Genomic DNA, 27,110 nt, shown 5'->3' on the forward strand with positions numbered 1-27,110 from the left:
GGGGTCAAGGCAGCGAGAGACTGGGGTGTGGGCAGCCAACCGGAGCAGGAGACAGAGACCTGTAGTGTTACACATACACAAGCTCACTGAGCTCAGGGAGCATGGCCTTGTCTGTGGGGTGCGGTCGGAAAGAGAAACAGCAGCAGCATGGAGTGAGTGTAATGCTCATTGAGCTTGGGGAGCGCAGCCTAGTCTGCAGGGAGAGTTTGAAAGAAGGAACAGCAGCAGACTGAGTGAGTATAAAATGCGAGTCACATTGTAGCTGCAAAAAATACCGGAGTGATGTCACAGGGAAGTTGTGATCTGACTGGCTGGTACAAAATCTGCAATACGTTTGCAAAAAAAAAGTAGAGAAGTATTAATAAATTTATTAACTCATAAATTAATAAAGTAGCTATGTAGAGATAGCTGGGCAGGTGATGTGCTGCAGCTGAATAATGAGAGAGTTGGCTCCTCCCATTACGAACTGCAGAGACCACATCTGCAGCAAGGAGGATGCTGGAGGAACTCTGGCCTAAAACTGATGGTCTGGAATCTGAGCTTCAAACATTACAGCACATCCGGGAGAGAGAGAGAAGTACTTGAACACCGTTTCAGGAGGCGGTTACCTGGTTGATTAAGTACTTCAAATTCAAATCAGTGATCAGAGACAGCAGGGTGTGACTGCAAGTGAGGCAGGTCGGGGTATCCTGAGTTCAGAAACTGATGAGCCTCAGCTCTTGACCTCGTCCAACAGATATGACATGCTGGCTCCCAGTATGGATGAGCAAAAGAGCTACGGAGAGGATGAGCCAGATGACCACAGCACTATGGTGCAGGAGGCCATTCAAGAGGGGGAGCAAAAAGACAAGTAGTATTTGTAGGGATTCTATGATTAGGATAATTAATATCCTTTGTAAGCAGAATCATAAGCCCTGCATGGTATGTTGCATGCCCAGTGCCAGGGTGCAGGACATCTGTGGGCAGCACGGTGGCTCAGTGGCTCGGACTGCTGCCTCACAGCAGCAGGGACCCAGGTTCGATTCCAGACTCTGGCGATTATCTGTGTGGAGTTTGCACATTCTCCCCGTGTCTGCGTGGGTTTCACCCGGATGCTCCGGTTTCCTCCCACAGTCCAAAGATGTGCAGGTTAGGTGAATTGGCAATGCTAAATTACCCATAGTGTTCAGCAATGTGTAGGTTCAGTGCATTCGTCAGGGGAAATGTAAAACAATAGGATAGGGGAAGGAGTCTGGATGGGTTACTCTTCGGAGGGTTGGTGTGGACTTGTTGGGCGAAAGGACCTGTTTCCACTGTCAGGATTCTCTCTCTGACTGGCTTGAAAGCATATTGAAGTAGGATAGGGAGGATCCAGTTATTGTAGTTCACGTTGGGACAAACAACATAGACAAGGCTGGGGAGGAGATCAGTTTGGGGATTATCAAGCACTAAGAACAAAATCAAGGAACAGGTCCTCAAGGATTATAATCTCCGGATTACTACCCGAGCCACATGCAAATTGGCTTAGGGATAATAAAATTAGGGAAGTAAACATGTGGCTAAGGGAGTGGTGTGGGAAGGAAGGGTTCCATTTCATGGGGCATTGGTATCAGTTTCAGAACAGGAGGCATCTGTATCGATGGGACTTTCTCTACCTGAACAGATTTGGAATCAGTGTTCTCGCAAAAACAATAAATAGGGTGGTCACTAGGACTTTAAACTCTGAGTCGGCAGGGGGAAGGGAAGGGGAAAATGAAAGTATGGTGGTAAATAAAAAGGAAAGCTGCGGGTTGGCATGTGTGCAGAAGGGTTTAACTATATGGCAGACTATGAAAGTATAGTAAAAAGGATAATTCCTTTTATTATTGGAGATGTTATTATTGGAGACGTTGGAATTCATAAAGAGGATACAAAAACTAGCCTGGGACACTTTCCCTGAATGCCCATAGCATTTGTAACAAGGTAGATGAATTATCGCACAAATCCCTGCAAACGAATATGATTTAGTAACCATTGCAGGGTGGTCATGACTGGGAGTTAAATATCCAGGGGTATCAGGCTACTCAAAAGGACAGACAGGGAGCTAAGGGAGATGATGTAGTTCTGATAATTTAAGGACCACATCAGGGCGGTGATGAGAGATGATATAGGTTCTATGGGCAATAAGGCTGAATCCATTGGGTGGAAATGAGAAATTGTAAGAAAAATGTCACTGATAGATGTAGTCTATAGGCCACCAAATAATATCACATTGGGGTGAGCAATAAACAAAGAAATAACTAATGCCTTTAAAAATGGTATGGCAATTATCATGGGAGATTTTAATCTACATGTCGATTGGTCAAACCAGATCGGTCAGGGTAGCCTTGATGAGGAGTTCATTGATTGTATCCCCCATTGTTTTCTTGAACAGTATATGATGGAACCGACAAGGGAGCAAGCTATCCTAGATCTGGTCCTATGTAATGAGCCAGGAATGATTAATGATAGCATAGTTAGGGATCCTCTGGGAAGGAGTGATCATAGTATAGTTGGATTTAAAATACAGATGGCAAGTACGAAGATAAATTCCAGTACCAGAGTCCTGTGCTTAAACAAGGAAGCCTACAATAGGATGAGGAAGGAGTTTGCTAAAATAGATCAAAAGCAAATACTTTATGGTGGGACAGTTGATGAACAGTGGAGGACCTCCAAAGCAATTTTTCAAAGTGATCATCAAAAGTATATACCTGTGAAAAGGAAGGACAGCAGGAAAAGAGGTAATCTGCCATGGGTATCTAAGGAAATAACAAAGCCTATCAAATTGAAAGAGAAGGCAAACAAAGTGGCAGAGATCAACGGGAAGTGGGAAGATTGGGAAAGATTAACAGAAAACCACAAAAGGAGCTATAAATAAAAGTAAGATAGATTACGAGAAAAAACTTGTTCAGAATGTAAAGACAGATAGCAAATATTTCTCTAAGTATATCAAACAAAAAAAGGCTAAAGTAAACACTGGTCCCTTAGAGAATGAGAATGGGGATTTAATAATAGGATAAATGGAAATGGCAGAGGCATTGATTAAATAGTGTCAGTCTTCACAATGGAAGATACAAATAACATGCCAGTATTTGACAAAACGAGGTAGCTGAGAACCTGGAAACAATGATTGTCATGGAAGAGGTAGTGTTGGGCAAGCTAAAGGAGCTAAGGGTAGACAGTTCTCCTGACCCTGATGGAATGCATCCCAGGGTGCTAAGAGAGATGGCAGGAGAAATATCAAATGCACTTGTGGTAAATTTCCAAAATTCACTGGACTCTGGGGCAGTTCCAGCCGATTGGAAAACAACAAAGGTGACACCACTGTCTAAAAAGGGAGGTAGACAAAAGATGGGGAATTATAGACCAGTTAGCTTAACTTCTGTAGTGGGGAAATGCTCGAGTCTACTATCAAGCAAGAAATAGCAAGACATCTAGATAGAAATTGTCCCATTGGGCAGACATACCATGAGGTCATGAAGGGCTAATCTTTTGGAAGACATTACGAATATGGTGGACAACAGGGACCGAATAGGTGTGTTGTACCTAGATTTCCAAAGTTATTCGACAAGGTGCTGCACAAAAAGCTGCTACGTAAGGTAACGATACAAGACGTTACAGGCAATGTATTAGCATGAATAGAGGATTGGTTAACCGACAGGAAGCTAAGAGTGGGAATAAATGAGTACTATTCTGGCTGCAATCAGTAACTAGTGATGTGCCTCAGAAATCAGTGTTGGGATTGCAATTATTCATAATTTACAAAGATGATTTGGAGTTGGTGACCACGTGTAATGTGTCAAAGATGAGTAATAGGACTGTGCAGAGGACTATGAAACTTTGCAAAGGGACATAGAATAGTTTACGTGAGTGGGCAAAGGTCTGGCAAATGGAGTACAATGTGTGAAGTCATCCATTTCAGTTAGAATAACAGTAAAAAGGACAATTACTTCAATGGTAAGAAAGCGCAGCACACTGCTGTGCACAGGGACCTGGGTGTCCTTGTGCATGAATCACAGAAGGTTGGTCTGCAGGTGCAACAGGTAACTAAGGCGGCAAATGGAATTTTGTCCTTCACGAATAAAGGGATTGAGTTTAAAAGCAGAGAGGTTATGTTGCACCTGTACAAGGTGCTAGTGAGGCCACATGGAGTACTGCATGCAGTTTTGGTCTCCTTACTTGAGAAAGGATGCACGGCACTAGAAGAGGTGCAGAGGAGGTTCACTAGGTTGATTCCGGAGTTGAGGGGGTTGTCTTATGAGGAGAGGTTGAGTAGACTGGGATTATATTCATTGGAATTCAGAAGAATAAGGGGGAGGGGGGGGGTGGTAGAGGATCTTATATAAACATATAAAATTATGAACGGAATAGATAAGACAGAACTAGAAAGGACGTTTCCACTGGCAGGTGAAACGAGGACAAGAGGGCACTGCCTCAAAATTAGGGGGAGCAGATTTAGGACTGAATTGAGAAGGAACTTCTTCACCCAGAGGTTTGTGAATCTATGGAATTCCCTGCCCAGCGAAGTGGTTGAGGCCTCCTCAGTCGATGTTTTTAAAGCTAAGATAAACAATTTTTTTGAAGAGTAAAGGAATTTGGGGGTATGGCGAGAGAGTGGATAAGTGGAGCAGAAATCTCAAAAACATCAGCCATCATTTTATTGAATGGCTGAGCAGGCTCGAAGGACAGATGGCCCAGTCCTGCTCCTAGTTTTTAAGTAAGTAACTGCTCAGTCTTAAAGCTCCTTCCATGCACCAGTTCTACCAGTTTTCCCCTTTGCATCTGATCAATTAACCCCAAATGTCTGCTTAGTAAAGGCTATATTAATACCACACTCTGATAACAAAGATCTTGTATCTCATCATAAGTACAGAATCAACCGGTTTCAATGCAGTCAAATAATACAATACAAAAAATAAATTCAAATCTAATATGCTAAATGTACAGCAAGTGAGTTAGTATCTGAATTAGAGTATAAGAGCTCCTAGATCAGTTGGGACTCTTCAGAAAATAGCAACATGTAATTTATATATAGACTGGCTGGGACAATGCATTCAAGGAAGGAATTTACCCTTTTTTAAAAAAGCTTACAGTTTATGCTTTTATTCTTGATTTCCAGTTTTCCGTGATATAGCACATCATCATACACGAGATGGAACTCCCGACTAATATGAAGGAATTGTTCTTCATGGGCAGTACCTATGTGTTTTATCAGCAATATTAAACATAGTAAGGAACATTTGATTACCTGACTGGAGTCCTGGGACTGCCAATAAATCTACGAGGTGAACGGATTTTTGGCTCAAATGAGAACTTTTCCTTGACGCTTTCCAGTACTGATGGAGCTACATACGTGAATCCCTGAAAATGAAGACGACACACATTTTGACTCACTCATTCTTTCATAAAGAAGCAGAGGCTTGTTGGGCTGCAATTCCACAAGCAGCTCCAGTCCCTATGACATCTTTCCCATGTACAGTAGTTATTCTTCATATGAGAAATGTGATGAGAAGCTAGGCAATCAGTGGCACTTGATCTGGTCCTTGCTCAAAAACTATTCGCCTGCACTTTCCTCAAGAGTAAACAGATAGTTTTCAGAAGCAAGAACCTTGGCTCATCCTTTGCCCCATTCGTCTCCCATTCCCCTTGGCTGTGACGAGTGTTCAATGAAAATATCACAAAAGATATTGTAGATATTTTTAAAAAATTTGTTCATGGGATATAAGTGTCATTGGTTAGTCCAGCATTTATTGCGCATCCCTAGTTGCCCAAAAGACGGTTATGAGGAAACAACATTGCTTTGGGTCTGGAGTCACATATAGACCAGACCAAATAAGGGTGGCACATTACAACCCAGATGAGTTTTCACATCTGTCAAAGTGTTTCCATGAATCCCATTTGACTAGCTTTTTATTCTAAATTTTTCATCGAACTCAAGACACTACGTGTCATGGTAAACTTGGACTCATGTCTCTGGAACTCAAGTCTGAAGTTCTATTTTCTATTAAAGTGACAATTGTCACTGCCTCCATCTAACGCATTCCTCCGTTTTCTCTCATTCTTTGAAAACTTATTTAGTGCTACACATCTTGATAATGGTTGATGGATCAATATTAGCCAGAACACGAAGGAAACTCTCCTGTTCCTCTTCAAGAAATGCCATGGAACCTTTTACGTCCATCTAAGATAGCAAATTAATTTTCAATCTGATGCTCTGTCTGAAAGATAGCACTACAAGTCTTGTGACCTTCCCTCAGTACTGATCAGATGTTAGCCTGGAGTTCGCACTAAAAAGTCTCTGAAATGTCTGACAGAGTGGCAAATGTGCTAACTCCAAGTCAACGCTGAAAATTCATGCAGTTCATCATTTACCACATCACAATTTTGTAGAGTTGTTGTACAGCATGGAAATAGACCCTTCAGTTCAACTCATCCATGCAGACCAGAAATCCTAAATTTATCTAGTCCCATCTGTCAGCATTTGGCCAATATCCCTCTTAACACATCCAGATGCCATTTAGATGTTGTAATTGTACCAGACTCCACTACGTTCAGTCCATTTCCATACACACACCACCCTCTGTGTAAATAAGTTGGCCCTCAGGTTCCTTTTAAATCTTTCCCCTCTCATTTTAAACCTATGCCCTCTAGTTTTGGACTTTCTTAACCTGGGAAAGAAGCCTTGGTTGTTCACCCTGTCTGTGTCCCTCATGATTTTATAAATCTCTAAGTTTACCCCTCAGCCTCAGATGCTCTAGGGAAAATAAGAGATCTATGCAGCCTCTCTCTCTAATCCAAATCTGGCAACATTCTAGTAAATCTTCTCTGAACCTTTTCAAGTTCAACAACATCTTGCCTACAAGAATTCAATGCAGTAATCCAAAAGTGGCCTAACTAACATCCTTTACAGCTGCAACATGACGTCAAGGCAAGCATACCAAATGCCTTCTTCACTACCCTGTTAGCGAGTTTTGAAGCTCAGGTTGAGGTTCTGGATGTCGGTTTGCTCGCTGAGCTGGATGGATCGTTTTCAGGCATTTCATCACCATACTAGGTAATATCATCAGTGAGCACCTGGTGAAGCACTGGTGGTACGGCCTGCTTTCTATTTGTGTGTTTAGGTTTCATTGGTTTGGTGATGACGTTTCCTGTTCTTTTCTCAGAGAGTAGTAAATGGGATCCAAGTCGATGTGTTTGTTCCGGTTGGAATGCCAAGCTTCTAGGAATTCTTGCGCATGTCTCTATTTGGCTTGTTCTAGGATGGATGTGTTGTCCCAGCCGAAGTGGTGTCCTTCCTCATCTGTACGTGAGGATACGAGAGAGACTGGGTCATGACTTTTCATGGCTAGTTGACGTTCATGTATCCTGGTGGCTAGTTTTCTGTCTGTTTGTCCAATGTAGTGTTCGTTACAGTTCTTGCAAGGTATTTAGTAAATGACATTAGTTTTGCTTGTTGTCTGTATAGAGTTTTATAGATTAGATTAAATTCCCTACGTATGGCCTAACTAGGCCACAGCGACCCTCCAAAGAGTAACCCACCCTGACCCATTTCCCTCCGACTAATGCACCTAACACTTTGGGCCAATTCACCTAATCCGCACATCTTTGGACTGTGGGAGGAAACCAGAGCACCCGGAGGAAACCCACGCAGACATGGGGAGAACGTGCAAACTCCACACAGACAGACAGTCACCAGAGGCTAGAATTGAACTTGGTGCTGTGAGGCAGCAGTGCTAGCCACTGTGCCGCCCTTACAAATTCATTAGCTGCTGTTTTAGTGTATTGGTAGGTTTGTGGGCTACCGTAATGCCAAGAGGTCTGAATGTCTGGCAATCATTTCAGAGATGTCTTTGATGTAGGGGAGAGCAGCTAGAGTTTCTGGATGTGTAGTGTCTGCTTGTTTGGGTTTGTTGCTGAAAACAAAACAAAAACATCGGCAGACTGTGTTCATTGGGTACCCGTTCTTTTTGAATATGCTGAATAGGTGATTTTCCTCTGCGCTTCGTAGTTCCTCTGGGCTGTTATGTGTGGTAGCTCGTTGAAATAATGTTCTAATGCAGCTTCATTTGTGGACGTTGGGATGATTGCGTCTGTTGTTCAATATTTGATGCTTATGTGTTGTTTTCCTGTAGACGCTGGTTTGAAGATCCCCATTGGCTGTTCGCTCTATTGTGACATCTTGGAATGGCAGTTTGTAGTTGTTTTCCTCCTCTTTTGTGAATTATATGCCAGTAAGGATATTATTGATGGTCTTGAAGGTTTCCTCTAATTTGTTTCGTTTAGTGATTACCACGTAGCGGACCCCAGTCTCTGCATTACTTAGCAGAGGCAGTAATGAAATAATCTTCACTGTCCACCACACTACTAATTTTGGTGTTATCTGCAAACTTGCTAACCATACCTCCTATATTCATATCCATTACATTTATAAAAATGTCAAAAAGCAGCGGATCCAGCACCGATCCTTGCAGCACACTGCTGGTCATAGGCCTTCAGTCCAAAAAGGAACCCTCCACCAACAACACCCCCATATCTTCTACCTTCAAGCCAGTTCTATATCCAAATGGCTAGCTCTCCCTGGATTCCATGTAATCTAACCTTGCTAATCAGTCTACCATGAGGAACCTTGTTGAATGCCTTACTGAAGGCCAAATAGTCAATGTCTACCTCTCTGCCTTCTTCAAAAAACTTAATCAAGCTAGTGAGACTTGATTTCCCAAACTCAAATCCATGTTGACTATTCTTAATCAGTCCTTGCCTTTCCAAATACATGTAAATCCTGTCACCCAAAAACCCCTCCAACAACTTACCCACCACTGACGCTAGACTCAGCCATCTATAGTTCTCTGGCTTTTCCTTACCACTTTTCTTAAATAATTGGACCATATTAGCCAGTCTAGAGTTTTCTGGCACCTTACCCATTGCTAAAAATACTTCAATGGGCCCAGCAATCACTTCCCTAGGTTCCCACAATGTTCCAGAATATACCTGATCAGGTCCCCGGGATTTATCCACTTGTGTTTTCAGATTTTCAGCACAACCTCCTCTTATAATACGGACGCATTTTTAAAAAAGATATCACTATTTGTTTCTCCAAGGTCTCTAGCTTTCATACCTTTCTCCACAGTAAATACTGATATGAAATACTCATTTAGTATCTCACCATCTTTCGCAGTTCCACACATAGATGGCCTCGTTGATCATTAAGGAGCCCTGTTCTCTCCCTCGTTACTCTTTTGTCCTTAATATATTTGTAGAATCTCTTTGGATTCTCCTTATATTTGCCAAAGATATCTCATGTCCCCTTTTTGCCCTCCTGTTTTCCCTCTTAAATATATTCCTACTGCCTTTTTACTCTAAGGATTCACTCGATCTTTACTGTCTATATCTGACATGTGCTTCCTTCTTTTTCTTGACCAAAACTTCAATTTCTCTGGTCATTCAGCATTCCCTATATCCACCTGCCTTGCCCTTCACACTAACAGGAACATAACACCTTACTGCATTTTTAAAGGCATCCCACTTTCCAATTGTCCCATTTCCTGTTAATCGCCTCTCCCGATCAACTTTTGAATGTTTTTGCCTAACATGGTTAAAAATTGATCTGACTACAAATTAGAACATTAACTTTTAGACCGGGTCTATCCTTTTCCATAACTACTTTAAAACTAATAGAATTATGATCACTGGCCCCAAAGTGCTCTCCCACTGACACATCAGTCACTTGCCCTGCCTTATTTCCCAAGTGAAGGTCAAGTTTTATTTCTTCTCAAGTAGGTACTGCACATACTGAATAAGAAAATTATCTTGTATATAATTAAATTCCTGGTCATTAAAGTCCTTAACACTATGGCAGTCCCAGTCTGTGTGTGAAAAGTTAAAATCCCCTACCATTACACCCTATTGTTCTCACAAACAGCAGAGATCTCCTTACAAATTTGCTTCTCAATTTCCAGCTATTAGGGGGTGATCACCCCTTTGATTTCTCAGTTCCACCCAATAACTTCACTGTACATACTCAGTACATCCATAATGTTACCCCTACCCAAAAAATCCACTCTGCATCCTCTCTTGCCTCACTTTCTATCCTTCTATACCTTAGAACATTAAGCTGCAAGTCCTGCACTCCCCTGAGCCACATCTCTGTAATAGCTGTGACATTCCAGTTTCACGTTTCTAACCATGCCCTGATTATATTTGCCTTAACCGTTGGGCGTCTTGCATTTAAATAAATGCAGTTTAATTTATCAGTCTTAGCTCATTTTCTGCCATCCTTTTGACTGCCCTGACCTCTCAACTGTACAGCCTCAGACTTATCTTTATTCTCATTATCTCTTTGACCCCACGTCCCCCTTTACTAGTTTAAAGCCTGACTAGGGCTAGCAAATCTCCCTGCCAGGATATTGGTCCCCTTCCAATTCAGGTGCAAGCTATCCCTTCTTATATAGGTCACTTCTACCCCAGAAGAGATCCCAATGATCCATAAATATGAATTCCTACCCCCTGCACCAGCAGCTCAGCCATGTGCTCATCTGCTCTGTCCTCCTATTCCTCACCTCAAGCATGTAATAGTGGGAATAATCCAGATATTACTACCCTTGAGGACTTACTTGTTAAGTCCTGTCTAATTTCCTATATTCTCTCTTCAGAAGCTCATTCATTTCTTTTCCTATGTTGTTGATACTGTGTACAACAACTGCCTGCGAGTCACCCTTCCCTTTTAGAATATTCTGCACCATCTCAGAGACAACCTTGCCCCTGGCACCAGGGGGGCAACACACCATTCGGCTATCTTGCTGTTGGCCACAGAAAAGTTGGTCTGTGCCCCTGACTAGAGTCCTGTATTGCAATCAATTGCTTGGTACCCGACATTACCTCTCACTACAGCAGAGCCGGTCTCGGTACCAGAAACCTAGCTGACAGTGCTACATTCCCCCAAGAGTCTATCATCCCCTGTATTTTCCAAAACAGCATACTTGTTTGAGATGGGGATCGCCACAGGAGAATCCTGCACTACTTGCTTGCCCCCTCCTACCTTTCCTAAAGATAGCCCATCCACCTGATTGCATATGCAGTTTTTTTTCTACCTTCCTAAAACTTCCATCCATCAAACTCTCTGCCTCCTGTAAATTCCTCATTGCCTCTAACTCTTGCTTCAACCAACCTGAGATCTTTGATAGGATTTGCAACCAAACACACTTCTTGCAGACAATCATCAGGAACACAAACTTAATATGATTTAATGATTTATGATTGAGCATTTTCAAAGAAATTGGAGCATTCAGGACATGAAACCAATGGAAATGTTGAAAGCTCCTCTGGTTTGCCTGACTGAAAAAAAATACGAGAAGTAAGGCATATACTAAGAAGCTTAATGTAATTAGGTCAAATAATAAATTTAAAAGTGAAAAATAAATTTAAAACAAAATGGATGCATTCATTTGCCAAAAATCTTAAACAAGCATGGTAGATTTACAAACGAAACGATTCACAACTACAGAACAATTGGCAAGAACAGTAAAAGTGTCACCTTGCCAAAAGCAGATGCTCAAGGTCAACATTGAAGTAAATACTGAAACAGAGAGAGAGTTTTACAAATGTTTAACTTGCTCCTGTTGTACAATTCCTGATACTAACAGATATTACATTTAGACTATAATACAGCAATGGATCATGGCAAATATTTGCATTTTATGATTAACTTGAACTACTTCACATTGCTTTTCAGGATATTCACTACTTCTCTCTCATTCAAATTTATATAACTTTTCCTTAAATACATCTACGCAAGCTTCAACTACTCCCTTTGGATTTTATACTGTTCACTTGTCTAGTGCCAACATTTTTCTAACTTCTCATCAATTTAATATTAACTACCTCAAACAGTGTATCCAAAAGGCTTACCAGGAAGACTTGATTGGCACTTTCGCTGAGGGTTGAGTCATCAGGGCTGTCAACAGGTGTCTGTCGTGTGAACTTTGAATCAAACTGGCTGACATCATCATCTGATTGCTAAACAGGAAAAAAGGCATAATTCATTTAGAATTGGTTTACTAATCCTTAGGATCTTCTCATCTTTTGTCTTCCATTCATCTTTCTGGAAAACTCAGCATAACTCAGAACAAAAGAAGTACTTTGTTTACATAGAGCCGGAATTAACATTAGGCAGAACAATTACCTTGGTGAAAAATAATCAGCAGTACTGACACATTACATTGGGAGTCTGCAAATAAAAAGTTAATGTAAAATACATGTTAAAGGCACTAAGTTTAATTTACTGCAACTTTTCACATCTGCAGATACTCTTTTTAGGAGTACAGTATGACAAAGTGAAAGGAAACTTACCCAACCTACACTTGTGTGATAAGACGGAGAAAATCAACCTTTAACACTTGTTCGTTCCTCAATGCTATTCAGTGTATAGTTTTGTAGATTTTGACAGTATCTGCTTCACTTGTTAGTCTGTACACAGTTACTGGATTTCAATTGCAGTATTGGTTGAATAACTAAATAGATTGAAGTATAACTTACAAAATCCTAAGTATTTATACTACTTATATCGATGTGTGCATGTATTTTGTGTTTTTGATAAAAAATACACAAGACAACATTAAACAGCTAGCATTCAGGTGACAGGAAGTCATGCATGAGTGGCTAAGACAACAAAATACAGAACTATTGATGTTTTCTTGGACAAGTTCAAATTCTCATTGCTAAGTACTGCTGCCTCTCAATACCAGGGACACGGGTTCAATTCCAGCCTTGGGCGACTGTCTGTGTGGGGTTTGCACATTTGCCCCGTATCCGCATGGATTTCCTCCGGAAGCCCCAGCCTCCTCCTACAGTCCGAAGATGTGCAGCTTAGGTGGGTTGGCCATGCGAAATTGCCCCACAGTGTCTAGGTATGTGTAGGCAAGGTGAATTAGCCATATGGATTGAGCTGTCTTCCTCTGGAGCCATATTTCAAAGCCAAAAGAACTGTTTTACTCATGAACTTAAATTCACAGCACTTTCAACAATTGAGCATGTAAATGAGACTACCCTAACAGCCAGAAATTTTAAGTTCAAGTTCCACACTGGCTGGTTGTGCAATTCAATTCCATAAATCTGGTAGTTTGACACCATGGTGTTATGGGGATAGGTTGGGATGCTCTTCGGAGGGTCAGTGCAGACTTGATGGGCCAAATGGGCACTTTGAGCAATGTAGGGATAACAATTCCAGGATTTTAATCTTTAGAATAATTTCTACAGTTTTCAACTAAAAACAGTGTTCTAAAGTGCTTGGACTCCAAGTTAACATGTGGGATTTTTATTTGTTCTTAAGATGTGGCAAATATTGACAAAGTTCAATTTACTAGGTGAAAGCGAAGACTGCAAATGCTGGAGATTAGAGTTTTCCAGAGGAAATCCATGCGGATACGGGGCAAATGTGCCCAAGGCCGGAACTGAACCAGTGTCCCTGGCATTGAGAGGCAGCAGTACTAAGCAAAAGCCTGAAACATCGATTTTCCTCCTCCTCGGATGCTGCCTGACCTGCTGTACTTTTCAGCACCACACTCTCGACAAAGTTCAATTTATTGCCTATCCCTAATTTCAAGGGATTATAATTTGCTAGGCCAGATCAATTAATATTAAGTACAATCCTTGCAGTACAAACTAAGTCATGTTTTTGCCAGATAGTGTCGTGCATCAGCAAACTAGTTAAATTTGCCAAATTGTTGCAAAACCTTCATTTCTGGTGTCAAACTATCAAGATTTATGGAATTGAATTGCATAACCTGTCAGTGTGGAACTTGAACTCAAAATTTCTGGCTGTTAGACTAGTCTCATTTATATGCTCAAATGTTTAAAGTGCTGTGAATTTAAGTTCATTAGTAAAACAGTTCTCTTGGTTTGGAAATATGGCTCCAGTGGAAGACAGCTCAATCCATATGATTTCCAACATTGGTCTCTTCTACTGAATAACACAGGACCTTAAAAACTATCAAAGCAACCTCTCGAAATATTCAGGTGCATTAGGTGTTAGTGCTGCTGTGAGGCAATGCGGTCATGGAAATTTGTGAATTCAAGCCCTATTTCAGAGGCACAAGTACATAAGATGGCGGCATGGTGGCTCAGTGGTTAGCATTGCTGCCTCAGCACCAGGGACCTGGGTTCAATTCCTGCCTCAGGCGACTGTCTGTGTGGAGTTTGCACATTCTCCCTGTGACTGCATGGGTTTCCTCTGGGTGCTCCCGTTTTCTCCCACAATCCAAAGATGTACAGGTTAGGTGCATTAGTCAGGGGTAAATATAGGTGGGGGAATGGGTTAGAGTGGTGTGTTCTTCAGAGGGTCGGTATGGACTTGTTGGACCAAAGAGCCTGTTTCCATACTGTAGGGTATCTTATCTATTTAAGCTATTATGCAGTGATAGGCCACTGCAGAATTCGCTTTCATATGAGACATTAAACTAAGGCCCCGTCTGCCTTTCTGATGAAAGGCAACATGGCACAATTTTAAAGTGAATAGGGAGCGTCTTTTAAGTGTCCTGGGCAATACTTATGCCTAAATCAACATCAATAAAACAGATTGTATGATCATTATCGTGGCACTGTTTGTGGAATCTTATTGTGCAAAAATTGAAATCTATATCCACATAACTATACTGACTACACTAAGTGCATGGGTCATTGCACTTCAAGGTCCTTTGGGGTTTTACAAAGTCATGAAACATGGCTTTCTCTGAGAATGCATATTTCTTTCATTCAGATGTGATTTTAAACTGAGGTCCTGGCTGCCTCCTTACCTTGACAGAAAATAAAAATCACAACAGCAGGGAGTTTTCCCAATGCTTAGGCTAATATTTACTGTTCAACCTTCAGTGAAACAGATTACCTGGTCATTTATTACATCACTGTTGGCAAGTCTGTGTGCATATTTTTGTCACATTTCACAAGTATTTTATTGGCTCTGAAATTTTTAGGACATGCCAAGGTAATGAAATGCCCATATCATTGCAAATAATTGAACAGAGCTCAAAAGGAACACAATGTATTTTTTATTAATTTATTTCTCCCTCAGTTAAACAACAGATTTCACTTAGCAAACTCCCCAACAAATGTGCATTTTGTTGACCTGTATAGACTTGGAACATCTCAAGTACGATGCAATATCTGTATTAAGGTCACTAGTCTCAGCCCCAGCGGCAAAACTGGCATTACAATCTGCTTCAGTACCCTGATTTAGAGAAGGAAAGTGAGATTTTTGTTTTTTGGTATTTAGTATCCCTTGCTCAAAGTAAGCTTGTGAAAATATGGAAATCTCAACTGTAATGCCCTCACAATGTCAAATTACATTGGCTAGGATCACACAAGAAATCCAGAACATAGAATCCCAAAGTGTTGGGGGCACTTTGGAATCTACACACCAACATCGAGATACAAATAGAGGAGGAGGAAGATAGAGTAAGATTACAATTACCAGAAATGGCTTGAAAGGTGGCTCAACTCTCCGAGCAAGAAGATCCTCCCAGTTTGTGTGTCTGAAGAAAGGATGAGCCTGCATTAGAATGAATTGAGTTATTAATAAAAATATAATTCAAATTTAAAAACTCTCATATTAACAGACATAACATTGAATTTGCACGTAAAGATGGATTCCATAGATAGAAAATACATCTATTAACTGTTCGCCTCCTTGCCACTTACAGGAACTTGCTTCACACAAATTGGGTATTTACTTGTCTATTTATGAGTGGAAAACCCTTGAAGTAATTAATTGGCTGTGAATTACCTTGGGACATCCTCAGAAACAATACTTGGCTTATATAAATTAATGTTAATATTATCTAGGCAGAGATTAGTATTCTCCTTTCAGAATTTGAAAATTCAGGTATTTACTAAAGGATAAAATTACTAAACGCAACAAGGCTCATGATTTAAATGAAAATAATTACCCTGAAAAATTCAAAGATATGAATATTATTACAGTACCTTATATAGTCTATTATCTTAGATATTAATAGAACATTGAATATCATTATTTTCAAACTAAAATTAACTCCAATTTCCTTCAACGCCTATTCAGTTTATACCCCAAATCAACGTACTTAGCAAAATTCAGAAAATTAATCACTTGTTCAGAGTACTACTTCAAAGATTTGAGTAAGATTTGAGTTTTTTTTAAAAAAGGTCTTACACTTACTTCTGGCAAGGTTTTACCTTAAAGTCTCCTCCAAACAACCTACATATATACTCTCCCCATTCACACAGCATCACTAGCATCTTACGCATAGTCACCTCAGGTCATAAATCTACTGGTCCGACTATTTCTGACCACAGTCGTCTTGCATCTAAAGCTCTTCCCAACTTGGCTATCCCACCAAGTTCAACTAAATGTTAGGAATATCCCACTTAGCAAGATGTTTATACTCTTTGGGCCAGTATACAGAACTTCCAATGAATGGCACTAGGCATCCAGATTGTTCAAAACTAAACCTGCTTCCAAAAGAATCTCACCAAAGGATCTACTCATCTTCAGTAACCTCTAGTGGTTTTTCTTTTTGTTTTTCATCATCTAGGCAGGTTGGTCACATGCTATTTCCTGTTCGCAAGATGCTTTACCAGAAACCTTTCAGACAAACATAACAATACTACCAGTCTCAACATGTTTGATAACTTACATATAAATATATACTTGGGTAGCTGTGAAGAATATTTAGAAACCGGAGCCATACAGTGACAGTGAAGTTGCAGTTAGCTGTTCCTCAGAGCAAGGTACAAGCCACTGTCTCCAACTTGCCACATTATGGATCATGTATTTTCACTTGATTACCAAAGGAAACATGCACCCGAGACCTAGTGGTTTCTTTACAAAGATAATAACAAATTTAATGGACTTTTAGCTCAGGTCACTGCTCTAACTCATTAGCAGCAAATTACAGAAGTACTGCTCTCGAAGATTTAAACTGTCGCCATTCTAGACGGTAGTCTATTGCCTGGATTAGCCCAAAAGAGAGGAACACATCTAAGTTTCATTCCTAGGCTGTGCTGAGGAAAAGCACTATAAATGGGCAAAATGCTGAAATACCTGTTTAAATAATTAATCCTCCTCAGAGAAACTAGCTAGATATGGACTCTATCCCAAACATGGACAGAAATCTAATTAACAGGCGAAACATGCCAAGTTCAAAATCTGTTGTGAATATTAAGTGACGGCCTTTGAATCAATCCAAGTGGCAGTAATTTTTAGTGGAAATAATTTTTAACCAAAATAAGATTTTGAAACACCAGTATTAAAGATGGCATTATATGCCCATAATTCATCTGTCCCTGACCATTAAAGTTTATTGATTACTTAAGTCAGTTTCTGTGTTAGGTCAACCCATATTTGTAAAACTAAGGATTGCCAGAATCCAAGAATCTTGTAACTAAATCTTCATTGTCTGATGCTGACTCATATGAAGGTCTCTGCTGTAAACATACCTGAACATCTGCTGCATCCCCAACCCCAGCTCCAAGGCGTGAAGCAGCATTCCTTTTTAGCAGCTAAAAACAAAACAAATGACAAAAGTACAGACTTCAACAATGAGATTTACCTCATTGAAAGCTAACAATGATTTTACAGTCTCAATTTCTGGTAGTGTCCAAAGAAAAAACAAAATTTTCATTTAATATGTGTGCAGTCCCAATATCCAAATTCAAGATTCAGATTGTGACAAATTATGTCAAGATTTCTGACACTACACTGTTGCTTCAACAGTGGCTGCGAACAAAACATACCTCATCCTACTAGATATTTTAACAGGATTGTCTTGATGGAAGAGTCAGTGTACCAGACTTGCCAATTCAAGTTCCTACATTTATATCACTTACAAAGGCTTAATTTGTAAAATTGCCATATCAGACACTCGTAGTTAAAAGGACTTCTTAAGGTTATCTATTCCGAATCTATCCTATGGTTACATCTTTAAAGTTCATCAGTAACAAAAAAAAACTGACGTGTCCTTCGAGATGGGAGCAGTTCAGCTTCTGGAATAGCAGCTTTCATGTGGGGCACATCAGAATGAAGAGCAGTTTAAAGGTGATAACAAGAAGAAAATAATTTAAGTAAAAATGCATTCAAAAAGAACAATGGGATGAAGATGGGCCAGTAGATATGATTCAACTAAATAGCTGAATAAGCTCGCAGGGCTGAGTGAATGTAAGAATATGAAAATGAGGATCAAACTTAGAGACAAAAACACTGCAGATTCTGGAATCCAAGGTAGACAAGCAGGAGGCTATAAGAATACAGCAAGCCAGGCAGCATCAGGTGGTGGAGAAGTCGACGTTTTAGGTGTAAACCTTCTTCAGGAACGTAGACTTCTCCACCTCCTGATGCTGCTTGGCTTGCTGTGGTCTTCCAGCCTCCTGCTTGTCTACTGAAGTGAAGATGAAGGCAGGCATATAGTTCACAGCTTTAAAATTCTATTATTACTCAACAAGCCCACATAACACTTAAAATATATATGGTGCATCAAAACATAGGAATGGTTTGGTATTTGAAATATGCAGCTTTTTGACTTCATTAATTGGATACTCCTGTGCTCAAAATTCAAGGAACAGATTCCAACTTGATTCCCTCAAAAACTAGCTTCAGCAGAAGTTACCTGATTTGGCTTACTCTTCCATTGTACATTACATTGTACATAAATGTAGTAAACTACCTTAACTAGTCCAATAACGAACAAATCTCAGAGGTCAATTTAATCTCTCATACTCTCATTCACTATTTCTGCCAAGAATTGATTCAAACTTCAAATACTTTAGAGTATTAAGACAATAAGACAGAATACCTTTTTAAGAAGATCTCTGGCTTCCTGTGTGAGGTAGGGTGGCAAATTGAGTTTACATTTCAGGATCTTGTCAATTGTCTTCTTTCTGTTCTCTCCAGTGAATGGTGGCTAAGTAAAAATGAAGAAACATACATCAACTCAAAACAATTTAAAGATGTTTTGTTTTAAAATTAAATGTGAAAAGATCAAGCATTTCCAACCAATAATTAACTGACAAACTTCAGATAAAAGCTTGAAATATAAAGGCGAAAATTATTCAGTTGTGTATTATTGCCTCTCATGTAGTCAAAGTTAGTTTATTTCCCCCCACTGTGTTTCATCATCATGTTTCATCTGAATTGCCGGAACGAATGGAAAAGCAAAAGATGTCCCAGTCAACCCTATTTTTCAGGAAGTTACTAAAGAGCCATTCAGGTGCATTAGATAATTAAATCACTCAGATTCACATCCTTCACTCTCCAAGCACCTCACCCCCCAGTGTACATGTACTAAATATTCACCCAACTTTTGCACGCACTTGGAAATGATTTCAAAAGACAATTGCAGAAGGCTAAAAAATAAAGTCAACTCCCATCACATTTTCTTAAAGTTTTACAAATATTTCATGGTGCTATTACAAAGAAAAAAGATTGATTGCAAACAAAAAGGATTCTCTATTTTATCATTTTATGTTTCATCTGTAGTATGGATGCTACATTGGCATAGTTTTGTCCGTGTTGTGGGGCTATTGTTTATGTCTGGACAAGAATCTTCAAAATCTTTAAACAAAACCAAGACTATGCAAAGACAAAACAGAACAAGTAATCCCATAATCCAAAGGATTTAACTTAAACTTTCAGAATTCTTAGCAGGAAAGTCAACCAGGCATTTTAAAGTTGACTGCAGCAATATTTTGATTAGCCATTACACCTACACAAGACACACAATCTTAGGATTGAGGACAGAACCTCGAATAAAAGCCTAGATACACCTTCATTTCTTATGGTACAACTTCTTAAAAAGGAGGCAATGTCAGTTAATCATTGGTGATGTAATGTTTTTTGAATTACAAGTAACAACCAAAGGATGGAGCGTTAGCCCTCTCAACTGAGTTCCGACATTGGAAATCTGAGATTTGAGCCAATTAATGACATGGGTTACTTGAAGCCTTAGTTTCACTGTGCCACTCACTCCCCACCAGCTTCCCCATCATCAACTATAGCATATTGGAGATAACTTGCACTTAATTATCTAAGCTTTTACAAATGAGGCTTTGTGGAAAAATATTTCTAAAACCAAAATTTCCCAACATATTACAGCCTCCTGGACAGTCAAAAAAATGTATTCTTACAACAATTTAGAACATAGAACATAACAGCACAGGCTCTTGATGTTGCGCCAACCTGTGGAACCAATCTGAAGCCTGTCTATCCTACACTACTCCATTTTTCATCCATATGTTTATCCAATGACTAGTTAAATGCCCTTGAAATTGGCAATTCTACTACTGTTGCAGACAGGGCTTTCCATGCCCCTACCTCTGACATCTGTCCTATATCTATTACCCCTCAATTTAAAGCTATGTCTCCTCATGCTAGCCATCACTATCAGAGGAAAAAGGCTCTCATTGTTCACCCTATCTAACCCTCTGATTATCTTGCAATTTTTTGCTGCCTTCCAAAATGGAATGAAGCACTTAACATGTGAAAGGTTCAAAGGCATGCAATTTTAAACTGTGCACCTACTGCTCCAGTCAGCATGTCGTACATTAGGGCTCCTAAACTCCACCAGTCCACAGCCCGATTGTGTCCACTTCTCATTAAAATTTCAGGTGCCCTATTAGAAAAGGAATGAAATCCCATTATCTTCAGATCCGTTCCAAATGCCGTAGCATTACATTAAAATAGGGGAGAGGGAAGCAAATCTTGATAATTTTTTCTATTAGAAAGATGTGAATTGCACTCCCACAAAACAGAACTTTCACTTGACAAATTTCAATTTGATTTGGAGTTCCTTCTAAAGGGCTTCCCCAATGTGATAGAAGGTGATGCAATGCAGTAGATATTACAGCTTCATTCAAGTGTCATAGTCATTTATGGGGCAATACATTGTGTCAAATGAGGTAACCATGGAGTGGTGGTGGCGGTCTTGCCAATATGGATGTTGCAGCACATCACCCTTAAAGAATTGCACCAAATTGAAGTCACATTCAAAGGAACAGCAGCTATTTTACACTTAGCAATAAGACAAATGATACATTAATGCATTCCTGACAGTGATAGTTGAGAGAAGGAGGTCAAAAAAAAAATCAATATAAGTGGCATACACAGCAGTTTAAGGTTTCTGGCAATTGAAAAAGCGGTTGAATTATAACAGTTTCATAAGACTTTAACTTTGAAAAGACAGGACTGCATTGGAATGCCAATGTGCTTCAATGTGGACAGCTAAGTAGTGAAAGCTTGCCTGCAAATCAATGAAAATGTTCCAATTCTGAACCCTGCAATTTGGAACAGCGAACAAGTAACCAATCCCTCTGACTCTTGCACAGATTTATTGAAGTAAAATACGAAAACATAGTATGTGAAAACACATCAATGTTTACAGTGTATAACCCTAACTAAAGCACATGAAAAATAAATAGTAAAGTAGGACAAGTTTAAAGTACTAAATAAACTTAAATTGATCCACTTAGCTTAGGTTCTTTATATTCAAATGGCAGATATGATTATCAGGAATAAAGGGTTCAATTTCCCAAAATTAAATTCAATGCTCTCTGATGTCTCTATATTTCCGTGCAATTCTACTTTTTAAAAGAACTCACATGTACTCAATTGTGCCACAAAAAGTGTGGGTCACTGCACCATCATGAATAGATTCTTTACATAGTCCAAAATCGGTCAGTTTTACGTGCCCTGAAACAAAAAGCAAAATACAAGCTGATCGCTGGGCTTGCAAAAGAAGGCATCAGGGATTACAAAACAACAATCTGGCCACACAGTTCAAACAATTCAAAAAATACTATGTGCACAGTTAATGTTAGTTAAGTTGCAAATGTATGTTTAATTCCAGGCTTTAAAATGTCACTGGCCAATAAGCAAGGTCATCTAAAGCTACAGAAAGAATGGAGTAATTTCATGTCAGTATTTGGCCATTTCTCTTCAAAGTGCAGACTGTCTTGTTGGATTACAATTACACAGAAGCCAAGATCGCACCCAAGTGACCGTTATTACCATTCTACTCATGAGTTTAGAAAAATGAGGGACATCTCATTGAACGTTTAGCACCACTAAGGAGCTTAACAAGGTAAATGCTGACAAGATGTTTCCGTTCATGAGAGAATCTAGGAGCAAAGGGCATAGTCTCAGAATAATAGGGTATGCATTTAAAATTGAGATGGGGAGGATTTTGTTCTTGTAGAGGATCGTCTTTGGAATTCCTTATCACAGACAGCTTTGGTGACAGAGTCCTTGTCTATACTTGAGGCAGAGATTGAGTTTCCTATTGATCAGGAAAACACAGGAAAATGGATGAGAGGCATGTTAGAACAGGCATGATCATACAGAATGGTACAGCAGGCTTGAGGGGCCGAATGGCCTACTCCTGTTCAGATTTTTAAAATTCTTATTCACGTATCTGGCAAATGTCTCCTCACAAGCACTGCAATGGAATTCAATCATGCTCTTATTTGATACGCAAAAAACCCACAATTTCCGTTAAGAGTCACGGTTATCAAAGAGAAGGAGAACCACTGGCGGGCCATTTCCTGTGACTAAGTGCAGCACTTTACCACATATCAAATAACTTAGAATAGAAAATGAATCAGAACAGTGCTTAGCACCATGCCAATTTGTGCCATTAAATTAGATCACTATGTTCAATTTCATTTTTAAACTAAATTTTTCTTGGGTTTTTGATCAGTTTTGTCAACTGCCAACAGAAGCTCTCACCCGAAACCTATGCCCTCTAGTTCTGGACTCCCCCACCCCAGGGAAATGACCTTTTTTATTTACCCTATCCATGCCCCTCGCGATTTTATAAACATCTAATAATCCCCTCAGTATATAGTTAAGACATATTGCAAAGTCTTGAAATTAATGAAAACCTCATTACTTTAATTGTATAACACAACGAGGCATGTTAAACTTGATCATGTTAAGTTGGGGACAAAATCAAAATTGAATTTTGGAGATGGGATTACATTAGCTGGTTTCAGACTCAAATTAGAAGCCAGCATGTTAATGATTTCCTATAACAATACATGACATCTCATAAAGACATTTAATACATTTTATCACACTATCAGAGATCTACAGCTGTTTAACTCCAAATGAACCACTACATCTAATCTTTATGCTGCTGTCATTTTTTGCTTCTTGATCCAACTCTTTCCTCAACTTTAGCTTTCTTTTAGAAGTTCATCTTCTACCCTGCCTTGCCTTGTTTCTTTTTATCCTCAGTTAGGCTACGCAGCATACATATTGCAAGAATGACTTAACAGTACATCCTTTCAAGCTACACATGGTGACTGAAGAGAAGCGGTCCTAGTTTTTGATGAGACGATTGTGTGAAGGATCCAGCCAAAGTTACAACTGTGAGGGGCCTTTTGGGTTGTAGGTGGCTGGACAGATTCAACCCAGCGCTATTGGGTCTGGTAAGCCACCCTGAGTGCATTTAAAGACATAAATCAACTGCTACCAAGGCAAGAAAACCAAGGTAAATAAATTAGTGATGTTACCTTAGAGCTGCAACCCATGGGAGCTGGGAGGATTGAAAAGTGAGCAAAATTTAGCTAAATGGGAAACTTAACTTCAACTTAATGATTCAACCGTTCTGCCATCACAGAAGATGCACACAATATTAAAATCACAGATGTTTACAATAATTAAGTTGCTTGGGCCATCTTTGTAAAGATGTAGAATTTTAGTTTAAAACAGATTAGTAGCTGTTTACTTTATTTTCTGTTATGCTTATGTGCTTACAATGCTTTGATAGCATTGAGAGTCTTGCAGAAATGAGAACGGTGGACATTGTCGAAATGGACTTCAACAAGATGTTCTACATGGTAGATTCCACATGGTAGACTTGTTTGCAAGGTTAGATAACATGGAATTCAGGGAGAGCTAGCCATTTGGATAAGAAATTGGCTTGAAGGTAGAAGACAGGATGGTGGTGGAGGGTTGTTTTTCCAGACTGGGGTATGCCACAAGTTTCAGTGCTTGGTCTAGTGTTATTGTCATTTATAATAATGACTTGGATGAAAATATAGTAGGAACAGTTTTGCAGATGACACCAAAATTGGTGGACAGAGAAGCAGATTATCTAAAATTACAAAGAGATCTGGGTCAAGGAGTGCTAGACGGAGTTTAATTTAGACAAAAGTGAGGTGTTGCATTTCAATAAGGCAAATCAGGGCAGGACTTCTACACGTAATGGTAGGGGTCGTTGGGAGTGTTGCCAAACAAAGAGACTTTGGGGTGTAAGTTCATAATTCTTTGAAGGTGGAGTCACGGGTATACAGGGTAGTGAAGGCAGCATTTGGTACACTTGCCTTTATTGGTCAGTGTATTGATCATAGGAGTTGGGATGTCACAATTCAGCTGTACAGGACATTGGCATAACCAATGAATATTGCGTTCAATTCTGGTCTGTCTGCTATAGAAAAGATGTTGTTAAACTTGAATGAATGCAGGAAAACTTGAATGAATGTTGCCGGGGTTGGAGGTTTGAGCTATGAGGAGAAGCTGAATAAGCTGAAGCTATTTTCACCAGAGATTCAGAGGCTAAGGCTGACCTTATAGAGATTTATAAAATCAGAAGGGCACCAATAAGGTGAGCAGTCAAAGTCTTTTCCCCAGCGTACGGAAGTCCAAAACTAGAGGTCATAGGTTTAAGGAGAGAGGAGAAAGACATAAAAGGGACCTAAGGGACACTATTTTCATGCAGAGGATGGTCTGTGTATGGAATGAGCTGCCAGAAGTAGTAATTGAGGCTGGTACAATGTATAGGCAGGATATGGGCCAAATGCTGGCAAATGGGACTAGCTTAATTTAGGATATCTGATTGTCATAGACAAGTTGGACCAAAGGGTCTGTTTTCTGTGCTGTACAATTTTATGACTCCATAAAAAATGCCCAATGTCACTATGAAAATAGATTGTGTAAGTAAAAACATACAAAAAGACAGACCATAAGACAACTATTTGGCCATCAAGTTTGCTCTGCCGTTCAATGAGATCATGCCTGATCTGATAATCCTCAACTTCACTTTCCTACCATATCTCCATAATCTTTGACTCCCTTTCTGATTCAAAATCTAAGCCTTGAATATATGTAATGACCCAGCCTCGACATTTCTGTGCAGTAAATAATTCCACAGATGTCCTACCTTCAAAAACATTCCTCAGCTTTGTCTTAAATTTAAAATGGGTAGCCCTTTACCATGAGATTATGCCCTGTGGTCCTTTCCTACAAGGGGAAAACACCTCTGAAAATTTGCTTTGTGAAGTCCATGAATCTGTTTCAAGTTTCAATAAGGTCTCTCTCATTCATCTGAACTCTTCTAAACTATATAAATGTAGCCCAACCTACTCAACCTCCCTCCCTAAGGAAATCCTTGCATACCCAGAATCAATCAAATTAATCTTCTCTGGACTGCCCCCAAGCCATTACATCTTTCTTTAGATGAACGAACCAAAACTATTCACAGTATTCCAGCTGTGATCTGTCCTAATGCCTTGTACAGTTTTATCAAAGTCTCCCTATTTTGATACTCTATTCCCTTTGAAGATACTTCATTTCCTTTTAAGTCAATGTCAACAGTGCATTTGTTCCCCAGATTAAATCATAAGCAACAGAATTACACCATTCTGTCCATCAAGTCTGCTCCATCATTTGACCATTGCTGATATGTTTCTCTACGCCATTCTCCTGCCTTTTCCCCATAACCCTTAATCCGCTTACTAATCAAGAACCTATTTCTGTCCTAAAGACACTCAATGACATGGCCTTCTGCAGATTTACTGCTCTCTGGCTAAATTCCTCTATCTGTTCTCAAAGGTTGTCTATTCACTGATGTTGTGTCGTCAGGTGTTGGTCTCTCCTGCTGCTAGAAATATCATCTCCATTCTTTTCAGACCTCTCAATTCTGTATGTTTCAATGAGATCATGCACATGGATCCCTAAATCCCTGTGCTGTAACTTTCTGCAGTCTTTCTCCATTTAAAGGTCATTAAATTCTTCTATTCATCCTGTCAAAATGTATAATCTCATTTTCCCATATTATATCCTAGTTGCCAAATTTTTCCAAACTGACTTAACCTGTTCCTAACACTCTGTTGAGTGTCACCCTTACTATCTGCCATTCCAGTTATTTTTGAGGCTGTAGATGTCAATACTGTTTAACCAAAGAATGTGGCTCTGTATGTTTAAAGAGAGAACAAGGGAGTACAAGGGAATCGCTTATGGTTTTTTAAAGGGACAAATCCAGTTACAGAACTGACACCAGGGAGTGTCGCGTGTCCACATACTTCAAGATGGCTGCAGTCACTGTCTGTCAGCAACATGAAAAGTCAGATCAGGGGTTGTATTGGTAGAGATATATCAAAGACTTGAGCTATGGCTTGTGCATCCAGACACAAAAAAACAGAAATGCCTTTCAGAAGATAAATATGTTTAAAAGCGTGAGTGAAGGCCACAGTAAAAAAAAGTCAAGCTGATTAAATTATGTTGAATTGATTTTAAAGATAGAAGTAGAACTGTATACAAACCATTATCTTACTTGTTCAAGATCCTAGGCATCATCACTTATTTGTTTTGATCAAATTTGCACAGAAAGGTTATTTTCACTATTTCAATTTATTCCAAGAGGCCAGTCACTTATTTTCATTCTGTTCATTCTTCACACATTGCATTCTTTAAATATTATGGTCTATCAATACAGTTCCTAACAAATATGTGGCTTGTCCCCTATTCTCATAACTGAAATCATAACACTCAATTCGATTCAAAAATGCATCCAATTTTCTCTTAAAGGATGCAATCATTTTAACCACTCTTGCTGAAAAGTATTTTACATTCTAACAATTCACCATGTTAAAAAATCTTGCCCAATTTTTTCCTCACTCAAATCGGTGACCCTCCTTACCAACTCTCAGAGTAAATACTTTTCCCTAACTCGCAACATTCTTAAGCTTTTACCTAATTTCCACAACTTTTCTACTCCAATTTTTCTACACCCTCATAGCAAGTCACTTTTCAATTTCACATTCCCAACATCAATCAATATTCATATCATACATAACTTGAGCAGTGCGGTTTAAAA

At 39.5% G+C, this 27,110-nt stretch overlaps 1 protein-coding gene across 4 annotated transcripts in view; it reads right to left on the minus strand.

The window, feature by feature from the left end:
* The window catches only part of rps6kb1a (ribosomal protein S6 kinase b, polypeptide 1a), a 78,923-nt gene that overhangs the window by 12,487 nt on the left and 39,326 nt on the right, over positions 1-27,110 (minus strand). For all 4 annotated transcript variants that reach the window (XM_043718122.1, XM_043718123.1, XM_043718124.1 and 1 more), the window contains 7 exons: positions 21,613-21,703; positions 20,537-20,627; positions 18,813-18,920; positions 17,461-17,523; positions 15,458-15,535; positions 11,902-12,009; positions 5,246-5,358 (listed from right to left, as the gene is read on the minus strand). In XM_043718122.1, coding sequence (XP_043574057.1) covers positions 5,246-5,358; positions 11,902-12,009; positions 15,458-15,535; positions 17,461-17,523; positions 18,813-18,920; positions 20,537-20,627; positions 21,613-21,703 — 652 coding nt within the window. The remainder of the gene's footprint in view (positions 1-5,245; positions 5,359-11,901; positions 12,010-15,457; positions 15,536-17,460; positions 17,524-18,812; positions 18,921-20,536; positions 20,628-21,612; positions 21,704-27,110) is intronic.

The sequence above is a fragment of the Chiloscyllium plagiosum genome, chromosome 28, assembly GCF_004010195.1.
Source record: "Chiloscyllium plagiosum isolate BGI_BamShark_2017 chromosome 28, ASM401019v2, whole genome shotgun sequence".
NCBI classification, from domain to species: Eukaryota; Metazoa; Chordata; class Chondrichthyes; order Orectolobiformes; family Hemiscylliidae; genus Chiloscyllium; species Chiloscyllium plagiosum.